At 36.7% G+C, this 25,386-nt stretch overlaps 1 protein-coding gene across 3 annotated transcripts in view; it reads right to left on the bottom strand.

Annotated features, from left to right (window-relative positions):
- Positions 1–1,203: 1,203 nt before the first annotated feature.
- abca1a (ATP-binding cassette, sub-family A (ABC1), member 1A) overlaps positions 1,204–25,386 on the bottom strand; it is a 39,222-nt gene continuing 15,039 nt past the window's right edge. Inside the window, exons 9-50 of one of the 3 annotated variants that reach the window (XM_048196144.1) lie at positions 22,448–22,691; positions 22,214–22,353; positions 21,039–21,155; positions 20,022–20,216; positions 19,350–19,555; positions 19,056–19,232; positions 17,757–17,979; positions 17,454–17,675; positions 16,216–16,420; positions 16,012–16,125; positions 15,752–15,923; positions 15,528–15,659; positions 15,280–15,419; positions 15,014–15,151; positions 14,698–14,930; positions 14,503–14,575; positions 13,611–13,813; positions 13,461–13,509; positions 13,236–13,349; positions 12,400–12,548; positions 12,183–12,307; positions 12,003–12,101; positions 11,428–11,617; positions 11,219–11,313; positions 11,090–11,122; positions 10,885–10,990; positions 10,690–10,764; positions 9,587–9,756; positions 9,321–9,498; positions 9,110–9,225; positions 8,547–8,691; positions 8,285–8,408; positions 6,894–7,023; positions 6,683–6,803; positions 6,400–6,462; positions 6,168–6,274; positions 5,813–5,954; positions 5,586–5,720; positions 4,412–4,515; positions 4,221–4,313; positions 3,887–4,130; positions 1,204–2,881 (exon numbers count right to left, since the gene is read on the bottom strand). In XM_048196144.1, coding sequence (XP_048052101.1) covers positions 2,741–2,881; positions 3,887–4,130; positions 4,221–4,313; positions 4,412–4,515; positions 5,586–5,720; positions 5,813–5,954; positions 6,168–6,274; positions 6,400–6,462; positions 6,683–6,803; positions 6,894–7,023; positions 8,285–8,408; positions 8,547–8,691; positions 9,110–9,225; positions 9,321–9,498; positions 9,587–9,756; positions 10,690–10,764; positions 10,885–10,990; positions 11,090–11,122; positions 11,219–11,313; positions 11,428–11,617; positions 12,003–12,101; positions 12,183–12,307; positions 12,400–12,548; positions 13,236–13,349; positions 13,461–13,509; positions 13,611–13,813; positions 14,503–14,575; positions 14,698–14,930; positions 15,014–15,151; positions 15,280–15,419; positions 15,528–15,659; positions 15,752–15,923; positions 16,012–16,125; positions 16,216–16,420; positions 17,454–17,675; positions 17,757–17,979; positions 19,056–19,232; positions 19,350–19,555; positions 20,022–20,216; positions 21,039–21,155; positions 22,214–22,353; positions 22,448–22,691 — 5,982 coding nt within the window. In that variant the 3' untranslated portion in view covers positions 1,204–2,740. The remainder of the gene's footprint in view (positions 2,882–3,886; positions 4,131–4,220; positions 4,314–4,411; positions 4,516–5,585; positions 5,721–5,812; positions 5,955–6,167; positions 6,275–6,399; positions 6,463–6,682; positions 6,804–6,893; positions 7,024–8,284; positions 8,409–8,546; positions 8,692–9,109; positions 9,226–9,320; positions 9,499–9,586; positions 9,757–10,689; positions 10,765–10,884; positions 10,991–11,089; positions 11,123–11,218; positions 11,314–11,427; positions 11,618–12,002; positions 12,102–12,182; positions 12,308–12,399; positions 12,549–13,235; positions 13,350–13,460; positions 13,510–13,610; positions 13,814–14,502; positions 14,576–14,697; positions 14,931–15,013; positions 15,152–15,279; positions 15,420–15,527; positions 15,660–15,751; positions 15,924–16,011; positions 16,126–16,215; positions 16,421–17,453; positions 17,676–17,756; positions 17,980–19,055; positions 19,233–19,349; positions 19,556–20,021; positions 20,217–21,038; positions 21,156–22,213; positions 22,354–22,447; positions 22,692–25,386) is intronic. The other 2 variants (XM_048196145.1, XM_048196147.1) reach the window with 2 other exon arrangements.

Genomic DNA, 25,386 nt, shown 5'->3' with positions numbered 1-25,386 from the left:
ATTCGGATGGAGGTGATTATAATTCTGATGTATGTCTCTTTTTTTACGTCAATCACTTAACCATCAGTCTGTCTGTCCTTTATAGTCTAATAAAAATAACTGTAGTGGTAGTGGGCCTATTTAGACCTTCACTTCTGGTAAATAATACTTACATTTCTAAAAAATTATCAACATTTACTCTAATGCTTTTAGCCATTTAACAAGTGTTTAACATTTATTTAATATTATTAATGTGTATAAATCAAGTACATACTATGCAAGTACAGGTACACTTTAAAGGGTTAGTTCACCCAAAAATGAAAATTTTGTCATTACTTACCCTCATGCCGTTCCACACCCGTAAGACCTTCGTTAATCTTCAGAACACAAATTAAGACATTTTAGTTGAAATCCGATAGCTCCGTGAGGTCTCCATTGGGAGCAATGGACACTTAATTCCTCTCTCAAGATCCATAAAGGTACTAAAAACATTTTTAAATCGGTTCATGTGAGTACAGTGGTTCAATATTAATATTATAAAGCGACGAGAATATTTTTGGAGCGCCAAAAAAACAAAACAACGACTTATTTAGTGATGGCCGATTTCAAAACACTACTTCAGGAAGATTCGGAGCACAAATGAATCAGTGTATCGAATCATGATTCAGATCGCGTGTCAAACTGCCAACGGCTGAAATCACGTGACTTTGGCGCTCCGAACAGCAGATTCGTCACACTGATTCATCTGTGCTCCGAATCTTCCTGAAGCAGTGTTTTGAAATCGGCCATCACTAAATAAGTCGTTATTTATTTATTTTTTTGGCGCTCCAAAAATATTCTCATCGCTTTATAATATTAATATTGAACCACTGTACTCACATGAACCGATTTAAATATGTTTTTAGTACCTTTATGGATCTTGAGAGAGGAAGTGTCCATTGCTCCCTATGGAGGCCTCACAGAGCTATCAGATTTCAACTAAAATATCTTAATTTGTGTTCTGAAGATGAACGAAGGTCTTACGGGTGTGGAACGGCATGAGGGTAAGTAACAAATAACAGAATTTTCATTTTTGGGTGAACTAACCCTTTAAGGCAAGCTAGCAAACTTTGCTCTGACTTACTTTTCTTCACTATTTATTCCTATTCTTTTTGACTGCCACTTGCAGTTCAGAAATTACACACGGCACTTGAACAAAGCAAACCAAAAAAAAGGACACAAGAGTGACTGAAATAGCTTTTTAATATTTAAAATGTAAACACATACATTGTAACACAGAAAATAATGGCCATGGTGGGACATATGAAATTGCAGATTAATCTTTTGTTAAACACAAAACATCCTGGTTGTGAATTTTAAATATCAAGACCAGTTTAACATTGACTGTTATAAAGTGCTTCAGTTTTGGACCAAAGACAATACTTTTTTCCTTCTTCTTCCACTAATGTGCAGCAGGGATTGTTGCTTAATTTCTGAGCGTGTTTGACTAAAGAGCACCTCATGGATTTGGAAATTAAATTCAACCGGTAGCACCTCATTGCTTTTGGTCACTTCACGCTGTAGGCGAACAAGAACGGTGCCATGGAGAGCATTGGTCGAGATCCTAAAAGTGGTATACTACAGAAAACTAAAGCATTTACACAGAATAAAGAGGCACATCCTGAGTAATTAACTCCTGTACCAACGGCCTACGAATGTCATTTCCATGAAAAGATGTAAGCTCTTGTTTTTTAAGGCCCTATTGTACAATGAAACTCTTGTTTCAAATCACACGGTGTAGACAACAACAGAAATGTAACATTTAGTAGCCTGTTGAGGGCCACTAGCATAATATCCAACACCGACAACTTGTTTGCTTTATAATACGTTCATTTGGAAATATTTTAAATCACTTGACCTGTTTTGGCACAGACATGATTTGCTTCTGTACAGTTTCACAATATGAACTTGCCTCCGTTTTGAACACAAAAACAATTATGGATCTCCCAGTGAAGTCCCACCAAAATCTCCTCGAGATCATCCGTAGATACCCACACAAAAAATACTTTAGGATAACGAAGCTAGAACATGCTTGAGCTTACAATGGTGTCCTAAACACGGCATCCATGTAAAGCATGCAATAACCTTCCAATGTCATCCTCTCCGTCTTTACAGTAGACGCGAAATCCATTCTAGCTAAGATGACAGTGTGTGCTCGACGCTCCTGGTGTCGTTTCTAGTCCATTAGCGGAGTGTTGTTTCAAGGCACCACACTTTCAAATACTTAGTGAAACATTGCACATCGTTGCATCAAAATATCTTTTGAGTATAGTTTTAAAATGCATATCTAAAAAATAAAGTACAAAGACCAAGAAGAGTTGCTGAAATGCAAAGCTTGAATCCTGTACTAAATGAGGAGATGAATTCGGCCCTGAATTAGACATCTCGTTGGCAGTGTCTGATTGATGTTTTCGATAGAAACTCCGCAGACGTCTTGTCAATCAAATATTCACCGCTAGTGGAGCGAACAGCTTCAAGTTTCCCTGCGTTCACCGTGACGGAGCAACGAGCACCAGGCTCAGCCTCGCTGTCGTTGGCGTTTTACTTGAATTTCTTTCTCTTTTTTTTTGCATTGATTTGCATTGGTTTGTTTCAGTAGTGTGTTTCAGGTCCAGTGCCCGCATGTGAGCACACACACAGCTGAAATACAACAAAAAACTAAAAAGTAGTACAAAAACAAATGACACGCTAGTCCCACAAAGGTGGATTTTTGAATGGCTGATCACACCACTGACTCTTTGGCCTTCTGGTCTATGAGGAAGGCGTCCAGTTGAGAAATGTCCACAACGGCATCGTTTTTGTGAATGGAAATGTCTTTCAAGTGGTCCTCATCTGTTTGGTCCTTGGCAAAATTAACAAATACCTGAAATGAGAACACAAAAATATATAATAAGTCACAATGGATTTGGTGTTTTTATTTTTTTATTTTGAGGCATTTCATTCCTTTGCAAACCTCTGTTTTTGTTCTCTGGTTTAGGGTCGGCAAAATTATTTAAAATATTTCCGAAAGAATTTTCTTATGTCCACCAAGGCTGCATTTATTTGATCAAAAATACTGTAAAAACAGTAATATTGTGAACTATTAGTTTTAAATGTCTGTTTTCGATTTGAATACATTAATTTATTCCTGTGATCAAAGCTGAATTTTCAGCATCATTACTCCAGTCTTCAGTGTCACATGATCCTTCAGAAATCATTCTAATATGATGATTTGATGCTTCATGTTTTTGTGGAAACTGTGATACTTTTTTGTAACATTATAAATGTCACTTCTGATAAATGTAATGCATCTTGGCTGAATAAAAGTATTAGGGTGCTTTCACACTGGTAGTTTAGTTCGAAACGGAGCACGGTTCGCATGAAAAATTGGTAATGTGAAAGCTGTCATGCGGACCCGGGAGCACACCGGGTACTGAACCCGAGATTACCTGTGCTTTGAGTTCGGATGCACTGGAACTGTGGCGCGGTTCACACGAATGTGAAAGCAACTCAGACTCCCCAGGTGAAAAAAGTACATTTCTATAATGTACTTAAAGTAATTTTGTACTTAATATACTAAAAAATCTTCCTTAGTACTTCTTAAGATAATATTAAGAACATCTAAGTGTACTCAACTGTGAGACTCCATGAAATATGAACTAAAATGTGATTTTAATACACTATCTCTGTATTTTAAAAAATATATTTAGCTACCACTTATAGGACACTATGGGTTCAAAAGTACTATAAGTGGTATCTAAATACATTTTTTAAATAGACTTTGGAATAGTTTTTTACTAGGAGTAGTCAACAAATAATTTTGCAATTCGTGTATTGCAAAAGTGCTGTTTTTTTATCTATATGGCATAAAATCTTGAAGCATTCTTACTTGGTCTAAAGTGGTCTGCGTGACGGAGTAGTCCTCGATGTGGAGCTGCTCTTTGTTCTTGGAGAGGATGTTGAAGATGCGGGCGAGGGAGGTCAGCGACGAGGGCAGCTGGTATTGCAGCATGTTCCTGTGCTTCTCCTTCAGGGTGCTGCCCGGCAGCTCCCGCTCGATGAACTCCATCACCGGCTCCAGCTGCGGATTGGCTCCCGCCACCCGCAGGATGATGGTGTACCCGTCACCAAACCTGGAGCAGGAGCAAAGGGGTCAGTAAACCCATTCAAAAGAATCGATTCTCCAGAATGAATCAAAATTCTGTTGTCAGTTAACATCCAACCTGTTCTTTAAGTGCTGCACACTGCCCAGGCATCGGAACCTGCCGTTCACCATGATGGCCATACGAGTGCAGAGAGCTTCACACTCCTCCATACTGCAGAAGAAACAGAAAAGTCATGTAAACAAGTCTTTGATAAACAACATTATGCTTTTTAGGGCGTGGCACCCCTAATGCTTCTCTTCCTCTCTCACCTGTGTGAGGTCAGAACGACCGAGCGTCCCTCTTTAATGATGCTGAGGATGCAGTTCCACAGGGCTCGCCGGGCTTTGGGGTCCATCCCAGTGGTGGGTTCGTCCTGTAACAACAGCGACAGCCAGGTTAACCATCGCCCACAAATTCAGCAGGAAACACAAGCAGAACACCATAAAGAGAGGGAAGAGCGTGATCATGTTTCCTGATTCTGACTGACGGGCACCAGAAAAGTGGAGCGCTGCACTGCCTTGTTAGAACTGCCGAGTGTAACCTGGTTCCTTGGGAATTAAACACTTCATAGCGTATTAAAAATGTGGCAAGAGCCAAAGGCCGCATGGGTATTGCTTTTGTTCTGGGAAAAAGAGTTCTGCCAAGCGGCCAATCTGAGGACTGTTACACAACTGCTCAGATCTAAACTGGAATGAATGTCAAAAGATCTTTTCTTGAAATGCAGATGACCTATATACACCCATATGCAAGGTTTTTTGGGCTTTTTAGAGAATTAAATGATTTTTGGTCGGTAATGTGGTGTATTAGGACTGTTTGAATTCAGGTTTTACTCTGGTTTTGCTCCAATTTGATGGTTTCATGCTCTTGGCAGCCAAAAATTATGCTTGTTTTATATGAAGAGCTGGTTTTTTAAATGTTAATCATATTTAGCTTTTATTTTTATTTTATTTAGCTTTTATATATTTTGCTATACTTTGACAACTTTGCACAATTGCACATTTTCCTTCCTTTTAAATGTTGATATTATTTAGCTTTTATTTTTATTTATTTAGCTTTTATATATTTTGCTATACTTCAATCACTTTGCACAACTGCATACTTTTTCCTTTCTTTTAAATGCTGCTAATATTATTTTTTATTTTATTTAGCTTTTATATATTTCGCTACACTAAAATAACTAGGTGCAATTGCACATTTTGATATTATTTTGTTTATATTTTTATTTATTTTGCTATACTTTCTATGCACAATTGCATAGTTGCATTTGCATTTTATTATGCATTTGCAGTTTGTGCATTTTATTATTTGCATGTAGCATAGTTTTTCCCTGCTCTCCTTCATCAAATACAGACCTATGACATATTTTTGGTGTATGATGCACTAGTTGAAAACCACTGGTTTAAACGAACTCAAAGTTGGGTAGTATATTAACCTCACACTCACCAAGAACACCACTGGTGGTCCTCCAATGAGCGCCATAGCGGTGGAAAGCTTCCTCATGTTTCCCCCGCTGTAGCTTCCTGCCGCTTTGTCTACATACTTCATCAGACCCAGTTTACGAATGCCCCAATCCGCCACCTGCGACAAACAAACAACCAATCAGATCCCTCGATAATCAGCCGCAACGCAATACACAACACTTTGACTTTCCCTCTCAGCTAAAAACTGACCTCGCACACTTCTTTCTCGGGGACGCCCCGCAGGATGGCGTAAAACTCCAGATGTTCTCGGCCAGTCAGCAGGTCATTGATGGCATCAAACTGTGGACAGTAGCCCATATTCTGATGCACTTCATCAATCTCTGTCAGCACGCTGCAGAAAACAAGCCAAGAGATTGGTATTATTATACAAAGTGTCACTTAAACACATTTTTGAAATGTTATGTAAATACTATGCATGATGGAAACAATGTTAGCATTATTTGTTACGAGAATAGCATGTCGACGACCTCAAAGTCACAAAAAATGTAATATTAATATTATTCGAAAACGTTAAATTAGTAGTATGATGTTTTAATTTATTTACCTTTTTCCTGCCAAGTAGGCCTCTCCACTAGTGACAACTGAATCTCCTGTGAGCATCTTGAAGGTGCTTGTCTTTCCAGCTCCGTTCACACCGAGCAACCCAAAACACTGATGAAAGAACATAATATCATCTAAACCCCATTCGCCATCGCTTTATTCTAATCATACAAGACCAGCCTAACTAAACTAAAAACAGTTCTTTATTTACTAAGAAGACAGACAGATGATCTCACCTCTCCTGGTGGGATTCCCACACACAGTCTGTCGACAGCTGGCTTCTGCTTCCTCTTATACACCTGCAGAATGAGCAATATTATTATATTATTATTTTAACTAAACAACAATACTGATGCAATAATTATTATGTGACAAAAGCTAGCTTGAGCCACCTATATATGTGCATAGATAGATAGACGTACATATATAATTAAAATTTTTATTATTTAACATAAAATAACTAAAAATTGCAACATTTTACCAAAACTGCAGCTAAAAATAGTGTGAGATGTTGCTCACCTTGGTGAGCTGTTTGAGCTCCAGAATATCAGTATGTCCTCCTCCACCCAGAATCCTCTGCCTCTCTCTGGCCACATCCTCATCCTCCTCTCCGATGGGCTTCAGCTTAGTGCTAACCGGCCTATTAATAACAAAACAGAACATTTATTTCATGCATTAAAATATATATTTAAAATTGCATGGCACAGTGAGGGTATGAAAGTATTGTTACCTAGCCTTGATGCAGAAACGGTACTGGATAAGGACAGTGATGCAGAAGAAAATCACGCCCTCTATGGCCATAGCAAAGAGATTCTTGCCCACCATGTCCCACGCCAGAGGAGAGCGGAATCGATTCTCACCTGAAAACATTCAGAAACATCATGTCAGAAGAAGCAGACCCAGAATTTATGCACAACTGATTTAACGTGTTGCATGCGCAGTAATGGCAAAATACTCTAAGAAGTATAAAATACGCAGTACACACAAATACTGGGATGAACATTTTCAATTGACAGTTTTCAATCATTGTTTAATTAGAAAAAACTGTTTAATCAATACATTTCACTACTGAATAAATAATATTTTTTTTAAATGTTTTTTTCCCCCCACTCAGCTCATAGCAGTGCATTGTAGGACAACCTTCTCAGCGAAGGATACACTGCTGTAGGTGGCTCACTAGGTTTTGGAAATGAGCCAAGGTCTACAAACTAAATTTCGTTTCATTCGACCCTGATTTCTTTCTTAGAATGACATTTTGTTCATATTTGAGCAGCTGCGATCCTTATGCTTTTCCATGGAAATGATCCAGGACATGTTATGTCCACAACAAGATGTCAGTTTGACTTTGACCTTGGCCCCAAACCAAACCAACCCAACATCAGCAATTATTTAAACAATATCTGGGGTGAAACACTTTCAGCTCCATTAAACCACAAGCTAACAAAAAATATGTTCTAAGGATGTTTTTCTAACATCCCCATTAAGTAATGAAAATGTTATTTCCGAACATTCAAAAAGTAAATTTTTTCTTAAATGTTGTGAAATACTTGTTTTTGTTATGTGAATGTTCAATTGATCGTTTTGCAAACATTATGGGAATGTTACTTTTAAATGTTCTCTGAACATTCTGAAACAAGTTAGACAAACATCCAACAAAAATGTTTCTGAAAAAAAAACATTCCATGAACGATGTTTTTGTGATAATGTTTAGAGAACATGGTAGCACTTCATTTTACAGTTCTGTTCCGCATGTACATTCTATGTACTTATTATGGCAATTACAATAACTGGGTTATATACAGGAACATACCCCTAAACCTAACCTTAACCCATGTAGTTTCCTTATATTAACAGTACTTTCTCGGGTAAGTACACTGTAAGTACACATACTGTAAAATAAATGTAACCGAGAACATTATTAAAGACCAGATTACTTTGAATGAACATTCTATTAGAGTTAAGAAAGAACCTTGCCAGAACGTTCTGAGAACATTCTCTGTTCGGTTAGTCCAGCAATTCTAAACAGACATTCTATAAAGGACATTTTACTGTAAGATTTTAAAAAATAATTTGGATTTGATTGGTTCACTTGAATAATGTATTTGTGAGAATTGTACACACCAAATCTCTCCAGGGCGTCAGCCATAGCTTGGTTCTTCACCATGTCAATGAGACCTCTGCCCAGACAGAAGTGAGGGAAGATCAGGAACACGTTCTTCAAGATGTTGTTGATGCCTCCAATCTCCTGAAATAAAAATGAGAAGAAACATCCACAGTTAGTTTAGGGCTTCTTTTGAAGGGTGCTGAACTATTGTCATCACAAATTAGATTGCATTAGTTATAAGATATATAAATCAAGCACAGCTTAGAAATATAAACTTACGTTGCTGCCGAAAAGCTCCAGGACAAATGTGGATACGCTGCCATTTATCCCAATGAGGATGTTAACGCTGGTCAAAACCACATATGCTGTACTGGGAATCTTAAAGAAGAATGACGCCGGGTACATCAGGGGTGTTATGGACCACCTAGATGGACACAAAGAAATGGACAAAGCTTTCATATTAGTGACATATTTTTGGAGATGTAACACGTCTATAAAAATCTGACATACACTACTATTCAAAGGCTACATTCATTTGATCAAAAAATACGATTATTACAATTTATAATAATAATTTATTCCTGTGATCAAAGCTGAATTTTCAGCATCATTACTCCAGACTTCAGTGTCACATGATTCTTTAGAAATCATTCTAATATGCTGATTTGAGCATCTCTGATTAATCGGTAATGTTTTGATGAAAAAAATATTTTGTAACATTATACATGTCATTTTTGATCAACTGATTGCATTAATATCTTTCAAAGAAAAAGCCTTACTGACATCAAACTTTTCAACAGTAGTTTATACAAGATAGTAAGGCAATTTGAGGCCCATCTTACCCATAGAGCAACAGCAAGAGGGCAAGAACAGGAAGATTGGTGGAAGACACATAGGCCTCTTGTTGGAAACAGATGAAGATAATGATGACAAGGGTTGCCGGGACAATGTAGTTGCACTAAAATATAAAGATGCAATCAGTCAAAAGCCATGTTATTAGATACTGACATATTTAGAATAAGATTTTACCATTTTACATTACAACATGCTCACCATGTCCCAAACAAAGTTGGCTAGCCAGTAGAGGAAGGGCTGCACTCCGCTGATGAACTGCATGTGTTTGGCTTTATTCACTCTCTCCTGGATGAGGAACACCACAAAGCTAGCCGGGACGAAGGACATGGCGAATATGACGCAGATGGACACCAGCACGTCGACTGAGGTTGTCATTCTGGGAAGTCGATGGGATCAAAGGTCAGAGATCAAGACTGTTCAGGTACATGGATTTGAGTGTGTGAACTGCTGTCATGGTTACTTACAGCGCCACCTGTGAGAGCTGCTCTTTGGTGAGGTTGAGCGGATGGTTGAAAGCTTTGATGCCGAATTTGGACCGCTCCTGGCCGGGAGGCAGATTAGCACGCAGGACGGCATTGTTCATGACACTGAGGAACGATCCAATACTGTGCCAGCCCTTATTATTGAACCAGATCTGGAATAGGACACAATCATGTCACTCTTCTTGCTCTTATAGCGCAACAAAAGCCCTTAAAGCTCCTTGACATTGTGCAATCAGTGTGTATGAGCTCTGGCATAATAATAGACTGTAACTTCTGCCTGCAGTGTGTCAGTCTCTAACACACTCAACCTCTTGGATTTGTTGCTATAAAATATATTCATATACATAGTTGTTGTAAATTATTTACGTACTTGTAGTTCTTTATTATATATCTAAAAGTCTATAAACATGTAATAATAACATGAAATACACATATATGTGTGTATATATATATATATATATATATATATATATATATATATATATATATATATTTTTTTTTTTTTTTTTACAAATATCAATTTTCTATATATGTATGTACATATATAATTGTTGCTTAAAGACTTGTAGGTCTTTATCTATCTATCTATCTATCTATCTATCTGTATAATCTTACAATAAATATACATCAATAACAATTCAATTCTTGTTCCTGTTAAGTTATTTATGGATTTGTAGTTCTTTATATATTTAATTGTAGTTCTTAAGTTTTTTAATTACTAATATTACATATATATATACACACACACACACACACACACACACATATATATATATAAAATATCAATAATAATATTACAAAACATAAAATAAGGACATAAATACCTTACAATAAAAATTTATATAACAGCACCTTAAGTTTAGCCGATTTTCTATTAGACAATAACTAAAGCTGTGCATTAATACTGTTAATACTGTTAACAATGTGTTAAAACTCCAGTAATTCTATTGAGAAATTAATCGTGCCAAGACACATTTACACAATCAACCACTTGAGAATATATATATATATTCCTAACATGTATAAACCTTTCATCCAGACTCATCTATGTCTGTATACATCCAGCCAGAATGCAGTGTACACACCTTTACATTGTTCTTGGTATCAAGACCTTGGATAAAAGTGGACAGGCTTCCCAGAAAGCGGTCAGATGCTGTACCCTATGGGTTGCAAAACAAAGACAGGGTTAAGGCAGGTAAATCTCAAACATTGTGCAACAACTGCCTCCAAGTTTATGAGCCCTATAGCTGATATTCAAACATCGTAAACTTGAGACATACCGCTTGAAGACTGAAGCGGTTACGAATATGAGCGATGGCATCGGCGACCTCGTCGCCATCGGGGAGGGCTTGTGAGCTTCTGGCACCCAATGAGAATCCACCATATCTGTAAGACAGCCAATGAGAAAGAGTGTTGAGGTCCAAATCTTCCACTGCATTATTCTTATTTTCCTCATCAATAACAAATCTGAAGTGATAAGCATACCTGAATTCGTTGACCCAGAGCTTGTTCTTCAAGCTGAACAGACAAAGCAAGACAGAGTTAAAGCGTTGCCATGAGAATGATAACCGGGAACTTCAAGCAAGTCTTTACTTCTGGATTTGCTTAACCCACCTTTTCCCAATAATCTGTGCGTATGTTTTCACCAAGTAGTCAGAAATGTTTCTGCCTGTCAGATTCTGCAAAGTTTCAGCAGCAGTGACTTTAATCTAAGGAAAAGCAGAAGACAAAACCAATGAACACACTGTTGTGCTGTCACTGAAACATATAATAAAAAATAATAGTTCTATTGAAGAAGTACAGTATTTGGTAAATATGTCTACCTGAGGGGGTGGCAGACCTCCTGCTCCAGGCGGACACTCCGGAAGCATCTTTTTCCTTCCTTCGCAACTGCACTCGCACAGAGGGGATGGGTTTTCCATACTCCAGTTCCCTTTTAGGAAAATGTCCTGAACGGTCTCGGGAATCTCTGGAACCACCCACTCTCCATCTTTAATCGGACATGATTTGCTACTATTTCACAAAAATGAATAAATAATTATTATTAATAAAAATATATTCAAATTGCACTTGCACTAAAACAATTTTTCTCAAAATCCACAAATTTAAAACTTTTTGAACTTGTTGGATAGTTAGAATTAAAGACCCAATTAACCAGAAGCATCTTCTACACTTAAAAAGTGGAAAGCTGCAATTGTTGAGCTGCTTTTTACTTGATTTAAACAAACCAAATAATATTTTTGACTTGAATAAAACCAGTTCATTTAGATGTTATAATAATTTTTTGGGTTACCGTTTTTTTCTAGTGTAAATTGTGAACGTAATGATGCTTTTAAAAGCTGCCCTTTTAATGTTGGACAACAGCAAAGCGATATGAGGAAAAGGTCTGAGGACTCACACATCGTTCTGCTGATCTGTGCATTGCTGGTTGTAGGCCGGACTGTCCATTAGAGCTTCAAGTAACCCGTTTGTATGCCTGTCCTCAGGTGCATCATTGCTGTAGTGAGAAAGCAATTATTAGACTCTCAAAGAATCATGGGAATTAAATCACAGACAGTGTGTGGGTGGTTGTGTGTACCTGAAGAAGGAGAACTGCTCCTCATACATGCTGGGCTCCAGAGCGAGACTAGGATACTTTCCAAAAGGAGGGACAATGAGACTGAAGACAAGAGCGATGCACACGAACACAGCAGGAAGCACGATCTGGAATGATGTGTTTTTTAAGGACATGATTAGGAATTGCAAACAGACAACTCAGGAAAATCTTAATATGAAATATTACATGAATAACATACCTGAGCAAAGAAACCTTTCCGGGAACGTCGGGCATACAGGAAGCGTTTCCAGAGCAAAGCCACAAACTGCTGTCTCTTCAGACTCCAGCCCTTCACCTGGTACGAACCTTTACCATCAGCGCCGCCCAACCAGTCCGTCTCACGTGATTCTGCAGGTCCACCAAAAGAAAAAAGGTTACGATTTATTGTTTTCCATATGACATGTAACAAGGAATACGAATGTATTTTCATTCATATGCATCAGTGTAACAATATATAGCAATAAACACCAATATAATATTTATCTATTTACATTATCGTCCAAAGGTTTAGCAGCAGATTTTTATATTAGAATGATTTCTGAAGGTTCATGTGACACTGAAGACTAGAGCAATGATGCTGAAAATTCAGGGGAATAAATTTCAGTTTACAATATATTTGAATAGAAAACAGTTATTTGACATTTTAATAATATTTAATAATATTATTGTTTTTGATCATATTAATGCAGCTTTGGTGAACATAATTTCTTTTAAAAACATAAAAAAAAAATCTTAATTATTCCACAATTTAATCAGTAGTGCAGATAAATTAATGACAATCGGTTTTAAATTGATTCATTGATACAGAAATTTTGAACAAAATCACAGACATAAACTCCAAATTAAACTTTGCAAATATTCACAACAATTATAAAATATTATAAATATCAAAATATAGTAAATATTCAATATATCGGCAAGCTCTAGACAGCTTTTCACATCAACTATCTAATCTTGAACACATGAGATGAAGGTTCAGAACTCAAAAAATATTCAAAATAAGTGGGATGGATGAAGGATGGGTAAAGTAAGTACCTGGATCACCTTCTGAGTCATTGAAATCAAAGTCGTCTTCAGTGAAAGGCTTCAGGCAGCTCTGATGGTCACCAAAAGCGTGTCTGCGGTTCCTTCGTGCAGGTAGAGTTCCATCTGATCGACGACATAAAGCATAGTTACTCACGTGTTTATTGATATCCATGTACTACACTACAGGATTACATCTAGAATTGACAACAATGAAAGAAAAATGAGTTGTTTTACCTGACACTTCAGCATCAACGCCGCTGTCTTCTGCCACTTTGAGGAAAATCTGCTCAAAATAATCACAAACACAAATTAAGTATATTCACATTCTTGCATGGAATGAATGGAAGTAAATAAAGAGATATTTCATTTATTCAGTAATGTTACCTCTTCCAGCGTGGTGTCAGAGATGCCATAGCTGGAAATGCCGAGGTCGGTGAGCCGGTCGTCGATCTCATGGAAGAGCTCAACAAACGCTCCGGCTTTGGCAGACTCGTAAGGAAGAACGTACATGATCTCGTGACCCATATCTTCAACTAGTCTGGCTGTAGGGACGTGCTTGAAAATCACATTGGAGATCAGGGAAACATCTGGAATATGGAAAGAGATGAGAGAGCACACATGTATGACTAGAAACTAATATACGACATGAGGGTAAATAATGAAATAACTTTCATTTTGGGGTGAACTATCCCTTTAAAAGTTTATTAACTAAAGTTTATTAAGTTTTTGATCTTTATATTTTCAGTTTTAATTAATTTTCAGTAATTTGTGTAATTTCAGTGGTGCTTTCACTTTTTTATTTTTTAGATCAGTTTTAGCTTTTATCTATTTTTGTTAGTAATTTTAGTGCTTCAGCTTAAACTTATTTCATTTAGTTGCCAAAGTAGCATTTCCAATTTTTTCTTTAACTTTTTAAGTTTAACTTTTCCAATTAATATTCCTGCTTTAGTTTTTTTTTTTTAGCTTTATTTCAAAAATGTGTTTAATAGTTTTAGTTGTAGTTGATAGGGATGTGCCTGAAGCCAAATACCTTGGAAAGGCATGGATAATAATTATATTGCATTCTACGGAGCCCTTAAAGAGACATGATGAGGGAAAAAATAAGAGATGTAAGGAGATTTCCTTTTGTGTTCGCTCCCAAACATTTGCCTTTCCCCAAGAAAAAGCATTAAGATATATTTTATCATTATTAAGCGTGTTATTCTTTATCTGTGTCTTTCCGAGTAAATTATTTGGCTTTGGACACATCCCTAACGATAATAACCCAGCCACATACCTATGGTGGTGGTTTCGCTTTCGTGGTCGCTGCCCAGCCCAGCATCCGAACTGCTCTCAGATACACTGTCCTCCTACAGAGACAAAGAAAATCACAAAATATGGCACCAAGAAAACTTCAGATAGGCTGAGTAATATGAATATGAAGATTACCCACTCCACATCCGTCAAAATGCATATTAATCATCTTCCCTACCTTCTTGAGACTTCCTTTAGAATAGGAGACGGTGCTGCTGGAAGTACGGCAGGAGCTTGCGGAGAGATCAAAGTCTTTCTTCACCATCGTCAGGTAGTATCCCGTTCCCAGCTGGGTCTTGAGGAACAGAGAGGAACCCACACAGCACAGCTTCCCATGGGAGATGATGGCAATACGATCCCCCAGGATATCAGCTTCGTCCATGTGGTGGGTGGACAGGATGATCGTGCGGCCTGAAGGTAAAACGATACGGCTTAATGGAATGTTTCAGGAAGAGAAAAACGACAATGTTGGCTTAGTCAGAATCCACCTATACCTGGACGATACTTCAGCAGCAGATCCCAGATGCCACGGCGAGCGTAAGGATCAACTCCGGCAGTCGGTTCATCCAGGATCACAACCTTTGACCCTCCAACAAACGCCAGTGCTACTGATAACTTCCTCTGCATTCCTCCTATAAAGACCATAACGGTTAATCTTTCAGCCTAGCCACAGTATAAGCATTTGCATAAAGGGAAACACTAAAAAATTATAAAAATGGTACAGCAAAATCTCTGCTGTTGCATGATATAATTTCCATACCCGAGAGCTGGTTGCTACGTGATTTGCGTTTATGAGGCAGGCCGAGGTCCATCACAATCTGCTCCATCTCAGACTGCACCTTCTCCTCAGGCAAACCCTTCAGACGTGCATAAAACCAGATGTGTTCCTCCACGGTGAGCCTGGAACACATAGAGAAGAATACAATCTGGATCTAGAGCTAGAAAACTATTATTTTGGCATACACATAACAACTAAGCTTCTAAAATGTGTTTCTGGTGGCAACGTACATGCTAAAGAGGACGTTATGCTGCGGACACACGCCCAAGTTTTGACGTATAGCGCTCAGATCGGTGCGGATGTCTTTGCCCTGGATGTAAGCAGTGCCCGAGGTGGGTGGGAACAGGCCAGTGAGGATAGACCTGAGAAAGCAAGAAATATTGAGCTTATCTTATTAACATCAGCATATTATTAGCATCAGATGTTGTTAAGATCTTGTGTTGAATTGTCTTACATGGTTGTGGTTTTTCCAGCGCCATTGTGACCCAGGAAGGAGGTGATCTGACCCTCATAAAAACCTAGAGTCAAACCATCCACTGCCAGTTTGCCATTGCTGTAGACCTTCACCAGGTTCTCGATGTAAACACCTGGATCCAGGTGGGCTGGTTCCTCTTCAATGCATACAGCTAGAAGATAAATCAAACACAACCAAAAAACTGATTTTCTTTTACCAAACAGAACCTATATATACAGTATGTTAGATTTTTGGTTTACCTTCAGCATTTTCTTTCTTGTTGGTCGGCGCTGCTGTAACCCAACCACATTTCTCTCCACACCAGTAGGACTTGGTGAATGGGAAGTACCAGGGACGTGGGATGCCATACTGGCCTGTGAGAATGTTTTTACATCATGAGAAACTTCACAAAGCCACCCAATATCTTGCAAGCATGAATTACATCTTCACCAAATGCCACTTACCTGGAAACACAGCTTCGATGTACCAGGTCATGATGGCGTACAGCACAGAGTCGAAGAGCATGAGCGAGATGGAAGTGGTGAGATTGTAGCTGTCCTCCTGCATGGGGCTGGAGAGCAGGTTACTCCACTGTATGCCCACACCCTGCTCCTCGAACAGAGCGAAATACTCGCAGCCAAAGCCGAACGCCACCGGAGACAAGAGGCTCTGAGGAAAGAGAGACAGAGGCCTTCAATATGTCATGTCAAACACACATAAATAGCACAAGGCAGGGGTTTAAAAAATGTAAAATAATAACAATACTCAATAAAAAGTAAGATGAAAATAAATAAATAAATCAATAAATAAAAACTACATCTAACAGTACAGTATTATAATGAGTAGAAAATCTACTTAATTTAACTGAATAGAAAATTAATAATTTAATTTAATTTTTTTTTAAATAAATAGAAAATTAATAATTTTTTTTTTTAATAAATGGATTAAAATAAATAAGTAAATAAAAATTAGATTAAAATAAATAAATACAAATTTGATTGAAATAAATAAGTAAAGAACAATTAGGTTAAAATAAATAAGTCAATAAATAAAAAGATGTATTAAAATGTGTATTAAATAAATAATAAATAAATATTAGATAAAATTAATAAATAAAAACTACATTAAAATAAATAAGTAAATAAATAATACATCTAAGAGTACAGTAGTATAATGAGTAGAAATTTTACTTCATTTAATTGAATAGAAAATAAATGTTTAAGTAGATTTTTTATTTATCTGTTTATTAAAATAAATAAATAAATAATATATTAAAATAAATAAGTAGAGAAAAAAATGGTTAAAATAAGTCAATAAATAAATAAAAATGCTATTAAATTAAATTAGTAAATAAATAAAAAAGTACATAAATAAATACAAATTATATTAAAATAAATACATAAATAAAAATTAGATTCACATAAATGAATACAAATTACATTATAATGAATAAGTAAATAAATAATACATCATTACAGTATTATAAATGAGTAAAAAAATAACTAAAATATTTTCCAGATCTAGACATCTTTATAATATTAATTTTACACAGTATATATTGGGTCTTTATAGAAGAAACTATATAGATGCCTCGCATGAGGATGATCATATTTGGGGGTCCATGGCATCAAAAATAATTAAAAACCCCTGGCATAGGGTCATTTCTAAGCTGATGAATAACTTTCACATAATTCACACTCACCACTACTACTTTGGCACCAAAGCCCACGTAATCCTGCCAGGCCACGCACAGCACATATGGAAGGTAGAGGGTGAAGTATATGATGCCCCCGCAGGCCGCGGCGAGGTTAGCGCGAGAGAAAAGCGTGCTGATCAAGAAACACTGCATGATGGTCACTACGGCAAAGGAGGCCAGGAACAAGTAGACTACGCCAGGGTCGCTGTACGGCAGGAGATTCCCCATCTGAACAGACGATGACAAACAAAACCATGTTGAATTGTTGTTAGAGTGATATTTTTTATAGACAAACTGAGCAATACGCACCTTCAGGATGAGCACCAGCAGGGCGGCGCTGATGAGCAGTGGTATGAGACTACTGATGAACCAGCTCAGCCACAAGATGCCATTATCCAAACCCATAATCCTCATGGTCTCCTTGAGCCGTGCTTCCTTCTCGTACACCACACCCTTGATGATGATGGCCACCGAGTACATCCAGGCCAGAGTCATGAACAGAGGCATGGAGCGGCTCATTACCCGCAGGAAACTAGGGCAGAGGAGACAGGATGGGTTACACCTTCAGCATGAACACAAATAACGGCTGTTCCAAAAGATGTCTAAAAGATGCCTCAATGGAAGCTTGTTTCCGCCACTAAATAAAAAAATTAAAAAGGTAATTGTGACTTTTTATCTCACAATTCTGACTTTTTTTCTCAAAATTGCGAGATTTAAACCTGCAATTGCTAGTTATAAAGTCAGAATTGTAAGATATAAAGTCGCAATTACCTTTTTAATGTTTTTATTTAGTGGCGGAAACAAGCTTCCATAAAAAAATAGAATCATAATGCACTGAAATAAGCTCAATGTAATGAATAATTCACCATTATTTTGACAATATTAGTCTTTTTATGATTATAGTATCACATTCTTTGGTTAGAAACCAAAGCTAATGCCAAACTCTACTGAAATCAAATGTATGGCACACCAAATTGGTCACTTATGAGGTTCCATTTCAGTTGGTATGATAACTTAGTAGTCGGCTGCCTATGAAATGAATAAAAATTTTATCAAAAATAAATAAACAATTTAAATAAAATAAAATATTAAAATAAAAATAAATGAAATTAATAAAATATATAAACAAATAAATCAATAAACTATACATATTTAGATTTAAAAGAATAAATAAACAAACAAATAAATGCAAATAATAAAATAGATTTAAATAAATAATAAAAAATTGATTATAATATATAAATTAATAATAATCTAATAAAAATTATATTTCAATAAATAAAAAAGATTTAAATGAAAAAAAAATTTTTTTTTAATTTATTATTAAATAATAAAAATATGTAAATAAATAAACAAATAAATAATACAGCTAACAATACTAACAAATAATTTAAGGTAATAGGAACTAAATATTTCTCAAATAATATTTTATGCATATTTATATAATTTGTTTTTCCACAGTATAAATTTGGTCTTTATGCACGACAATATATAAACCTTTACGGATGGAGTACCTCGCTTGTTTTTGTCTGAACCTGAGAAGGAAACCTGATCATGAATGTACAGAGTAATAATTTAATTTAAAGGCAGCAACATGATATTTCTTACACATCGTCCACATAGCAGGGATAAGGCATCTGCTGGATGTAAACTCCAGTTTTCTCCTTGCTGCCCGTCAGAGCTCGTATGATTCCGTGTTCAATCACATCCTGCAGGTAGGAGAAGCCGCCCCAGATGTACCGCAGATCCTCAAAGGGGTCCGCTCGAGGACCGGGATCCCAATATCTACAGCAAACACAAGCGTTAGCTCTCAATGACAAGTACAAATCCTGTTGATTTTCTCCATCCTGAAGCTGTACGGACAAATTCGTAGCATAATTAGAAAAATGTAGCTTATCATACCCATCCTTGATCTTGTTAGTGCGCTCCACATTATCGATGTCCATGCGTATCTTGTAGTTGATGTTGGGCGGCAGATCAGACGTGTTGGACTGCATGTCAGGAAACACTATTCCAGCCCAGAACTTGCGATCATCCAGCAGACGCATGGACTTGTTTACCAAACGTTCTTCGTTAGCCACCGGCTCCAACTTATCCAAGTTCACACACTTTAGGGGAGGAAAAATGAAAAGTTTATCAGAAAGAATTCAGAGACAGGTTGACCCAATGATTCTCAATTCTGATAATCAATAAATCACAAAATAATCAGTCAATCCAGCTGACTTTGAACTGAAATGACCTGTTTTGGTGGTTTTGTGTAGGAGTGCAGTATAATTGATTTGTTACTGTAATTTAGTGGAGAACTGAGAACCGTTTCTTTCTGACAGGGCGACACACTGACCCAGAAAAATAAGACGGGCACATAAAATGTGGATTCACTTTTCTTAGAACCATTAAATTGATTAGCAGAGATCACAAGACACCCACATAATACTGCTGATGACTAGACGTAATCCATGCCCTTCAGTCAAGTCAAATATAATGAGATCAAGCCACTTTTAAGTCAACATTAAAAATTCCTAGATGGATGAGTGGAGTTTGGTTTATGTAATGAAGACGGGCGTATATCCGCACCTCCATGAACCGAGAGATGGTTTGGATGGCTTGATCCGTCTCGTTGAACGCCTCTCTCCACGTGTAGGCTGTCCCATGAGGACGTGTGTCTTCTGAAGCCTTGGACAAGAAGCTGGACACATCCTCAACACGCCAGTCTGTCCCGCTCAGCTTGGCATTAAAGAAGCGAGCGCTAGCGTTGTTCTGGAGGAGGGTCTGTTTAGGAAAAGTGACATTCAGTTAATCGTTACATACAAAAACATTGCTTTTTGTACTATAAATTAGTGCATCAATAAATGTAAAAAACTACTAACAAAACTATGATATAATAATATTTTATTACACAACTGTAGGTATACTTTATATCATAAAAATGTCTAAAATTTTTGGAAAATTTTTATTTATTTATTTTAATCTAGTGCATCAATAAATGTTCACAAAAAACAAAACAAAATGTCAATAAAACTATATCTTTTTTATTATTATTGTATCACACACTTACACCCGTATACTATATACTGTTAAAAATTAATATTATAAAGATTATAAAAATGTCTAAAATATTATTGTTAGATAATATACTGTATTGTTAGATGTATTATTTATTTACTTATTTTAATCTAATTTTTATTTTTTAATTTATCTATTTTAATGTAATTTTTTTTAGCATGACCTTGCATGAAAGTCATGCACATAGAGTCATGCATTTTGTGCCTATGACAGTAAAACACCAATTGTAACACTTTTTCATTCATTTAGGCACAAATAGATCCTTAGAATACTCCAAGGGTTTGAAGATCTCCACTAATAAGTATGCATCCTGCAGAGCACCACACGTTGTGTGCCATGTGAGTTCAGTAGTGAGGTTAAAATGCAGTACCGCTTACATCCAAAAGGTGGCAGTGAGAAATGCACAATTTGAGCTACTCCTAGCACAAAATCATGTGCTCAGACGTGACTAACAGACTAACAGGAAGTGTCTTTTGTTTCAGGAGGGATATTAGTGTTCAGAAAGATGCATGTGTGTGTGTGACGCACCCGCACTAGGTCCATCTCCTCACTGTTCTCCATAAAGTTCCAGAGTTTCGGTCTCATTTCTTCCCACATGCCCCCGAGGTCCCTGAGCACGCCAAGCTCTTGAAACGTCTTATTGACCTGAGAGAAATAGAAATACAGTTAGGATGGTCCTCTAGACCCAGGCCTTTCAGCTGGAGGACTGTAAGGTAATGCTGGGGATTGATGGAATGATACATCATACAAAATACATAAAGCACATTGTATATACTTCAGAAATTTGCTCAAATATGGACATAGTTGTCTGAATTTATATTACTCGTGATATTCAAAACCTTGATCTACAGGTTTCTGCTTTAATACTTAAAATTGTCTTTGTAGATGAATATAAATTGTGTCTACATATTATATGAAATTAAGTTTAAGATAAGAATGAATCATTTAAAAGTTTATTTTGAAATATTGTGCAGTAAAAATCATCAACAAGTGTCCAGAATACATACTTTTTTCGGGAAATCTATTAAATATTTTTGCATTTGTTATATTTTCATTAATTAAAATAAAATCAAAATAATATATACAAATTAGATGAAAAACTCAAATTGAAAATTCAAAATGTTGACTTGGCAACTAATCGAACTAAAATAAGTTAAAAGTTGAAGTACTAAAATATAACACAGAAATAAAAATAAATTAAAGCAAAAAATAAATATTTAAAAACAACTAAAGCACATGACAAAATTACTAAAACTTAAAATAAAATGAAAAAATATAAAAAATCTAATTCAACACAATAAATACTATATTAGTATTTAATAGTGCTGTCACATCGTTTAATCGCAATTAATCGCATCTAACATAAAAGGTTGTAAATATGTAATATATGTGTGTGTATGTGTGTATATATACATACAACACATACACAAGCATATATATATATATATATATATATATGTGATTAATAGCGATTAATCGATTTGACAGCACTAATATATAAATAATAATAATAATAAAATAACAGTTCTGATGACTAGTGTCATCATGACATGATCTGATGATTAGAATAAAATATTGAAAATAGAAATAATACAGAATGAGTATGTATTTCACAGAAACCTGGTCGACACCAGTTTAACATACAGTAATGAGCTTTTGTAATGCTCCTCAATGGCAGTGCTACTAATTAGTGTTCTCCTGACCTCGTGTATGATCTTCTGGGTGGCAGGAGTGTCTGGTGTGTACAAGATCTTTCCCATGAGCAGCGGCTTCAGAGCCCTCCAAATCATGCGCGATATGGGACTCGACTCTAGGCCCTTCATCACGTTGTTGCAGTAGGGCGCTAATACAGAGATGACAAGTTTTTGAAACAATTTAGCGAGGCACATGACATATTTTTCATTCACGGGAAAAGAGAGAAATAGGAGTTCACTCACTAGAGGAGTTGTCGTAAGCAGAAACGGGGTCGCTGTCGTTGTCGTTGCCGTAGTTGCCGAACAGAGCCTTGTAGTTGTTATCCTCGTACCAGTTGAGGGACTTGATCTTCAGGCCTCCGCCCTCCGGGTGGCCACAGACGATGCGGGATACGGCCTGGTACATGTGGTTGGGGGACTGTGTGCTATTGCCCGTCAGGTACTGGATCTCGTTGCGCATGTCCCGCCAGCTCTTCATACTCACGAGCTGAGAAACAATGAGACAAGCTTTGTCACTTAAGAGTCATTTTCAGTAAAAAATCTATCATTTTTTACACTAGCCTTCAAAAGTTTGGGGTCGATAAGTCTCTTCTGCTCACCAAGGCAGTAGTTATTTGATTAAAAATACAGTAATATTGTGACATATTATTACAATTTCAAACAAGATGAAATTGAAGGTTTTGAAGGCCATTCAGTTTATCAGAAAAATGCATCTTTCCTCACAACACAACAGATTATCAAGTAAGTGAAGAGCTTGTCTAACGTCACAAAACGTTTGCTTATGCTAAAGGCTTGTTTGAAACATGTGACGGGAAAACAAACGCAAACATACAGGCACACCGGATGTCATATAATGACTGTGTTTATTCAGTTCTTTCAAAGTACGTCATTCGTTGTTACAACTGCTTCAGAAAAGAGACTAATATTAATTGCAAACGCTTGCTGTCCCGTTACATGATCTTGTTCATCCAATCCAAACGAAAGCAACCTCAGTGTCTTGTTTTTGAGTCTTGAAGTGTGTAGTTCACGTGCCGGCCTGCATTTGGACATTATATCTCTATGCGTCACAGGGTGTAATTGTTTTGAAGTGTTGTCACTGTCAGCTGAAGGGTGTTACTGATGTTGACTAAACCCAAACATAATAATAATACAGATACATGCTTATTTAGAGGTCTTAAGGTCATGCTTCTGGAGGTCTTAACTGCGCAATCGTTATTGTCATGATATATGTTGTTTTGTAACGTGAAATACAAGAAGAGAAATTTGCATGATACTTCCAGTCTTGTAAAGCCATTCAAGAGCCTTGTGTGAGTAACAAACCCAATGTAAGGTGTTATTCATTGATAATGTTCTTATTTGCATTCACTTTCAGTGAACTCATATTTCAGTCTGTTCCATCATATAAGTAAGCAATAAGGTATGAGAGGCTGTGCTGTATCTCAAATAAGTCACGGCTGAAGGGCGTTGTTAGGCACAACTCTATCGCCTGCATCGCCTTCAGCCGTGACTTATTCACAATACAGCACTAGCCTCGAGTACCTTATTGCTTTTATAAAATGGTTACCACACAATACAAATATTAAAGCCAAAAGTATGTATCAATGCAACTTTCATGAAGTAAACTCTTATTAAAAGCCTTCCTTCCACCAAAAAAAATAGTCCCTGACTGTGAACAGCAACAGAAGTTACATTATTACACCATTAGATGGCAGCAAATACTGTCTTTATGAGTGTGTCAGTCAGTAGTGAAGACTTTTACATTGAAAAGATTGAATTGTTGTGAACACGGAACAAGACGCAACTGACAAATGCTTTGACTAGCGCTGTCAGTCATGGGAAAACCCCTTAACTGTTAAAAGGACAAGATAATACATCGGACATTTAAACAGATTTTTTATTATGAACATAGAACTGACCTGAAGGAAAACGCTAAATCTGAATGCAGGTAATAAATCTCTTTCTCAAAATACTCTTTTACATAATATAGTAAGTTTTAATGAAACTTGAGCTTTATAGTCACTATACAGACTAAGGCAGACTGTAAAAAAGTTTCATGAATATTTATTTAAAATTCTCATTTTGTGTTCCACAAACAAAGCTAAATACAAAAATGCAGGTTTTTAGTGCCATGACAATAAGTAAATAATGACAGTTAAATATGTTTACATACTGAGAGAAAAACTGAACAAAAGCAGAAAAAATAGAGGATGAATGTAAGTGTTTTTAGGGTCATCCAGTGCTTGGAGCGGAATGAAAGGGAGTTTATGAAAACAGTATCTTGTGCCGACAGCAAGCTGAACAGAGGCGCTGCTGTAACACGCTCACGCATGCCTGTCGGGGATGAGGTTACTATCGGTCATTCTCCTGATGAAACCGGAAGACGACTCAAGAGGACAAAAGACCACGATAACCTACTTTCTGCCATATCCATCACATTAATTGATGCATGTGGAAGAAAATGGGTTCTGAGAATTATGGTATGTTGCTAATGAGAGTGATTTCATTCTCAAATAAATGGGTGGTTTCACGCATTACATAAGCGTTTGTTTGAACGTTTGTGTAGATGGGTTATAGTCGGTCAGGTTTGCAAATGATGAGTCAATATGATTCACAGGGCTGTAAACACTTTTGTCATGTGCATTTCCTAAAATCACCATCAACACATCTGAGACGTGAACACGCAAAGAGCTTTACTGCCGAGTTGATTTGCTTATCCACAATTTTCCGTTGACTTCAACAGGGAATGCATTCAGCTGAAGGGACTCACAAACCTAAGTTCTTTTAGACATTGACAGGGTTACTGTTGTTAAAACTACAACTTAAACAATTAAAGTCAGCATGAAACGTATGTTGCGATAGACTTTTCTTCCCTATTGTGAGGTACTGTATATCCGAGTGAAACGGCTTCTGGAATGAGAACAAATGTAGGGCGGGACTTGATTTTGTCGATGGGGAATTGATTGAATGGTTGTGGTTTGCTATTGGTGGATCTCATGTGAGTGACAGGTTGTCCCGCCCTCATGCCAGTAAACACGTCATCAGAGAATAGATGTCGCTGTAATGGCGAGGGGAATTTATTTTGATTTAAGATTGTGAGGGCAAAAGTTTATAATGATGGGCACGGATGAATCATTTATAATAAATACTGCAATATTCCATAACAAAATTAAGAATTCTCCATT

This window comes from Megalobrama amblycephala, linkage group LG7 (genome assembly GCF_018812025.1).
Source record: "Megalobrama amblycephala isolate DHTTF-2021 linkage group LG7, ASM1881202v1, whole genome shotgun sequence".
In the NCBI taxonomy this organism is placed as follows: Eukaryota; Metazoa; Chordata; class Actinopteri; order Cypriniformes; family Xenocyprididae; genus Megalobrama; species Megalobrama amblycephala.
The sequence above is the reverse complement of the archived record's forward strand: the minus strand, read 5'-3'. Positions and strand labels throughout refer to the sequence as shown.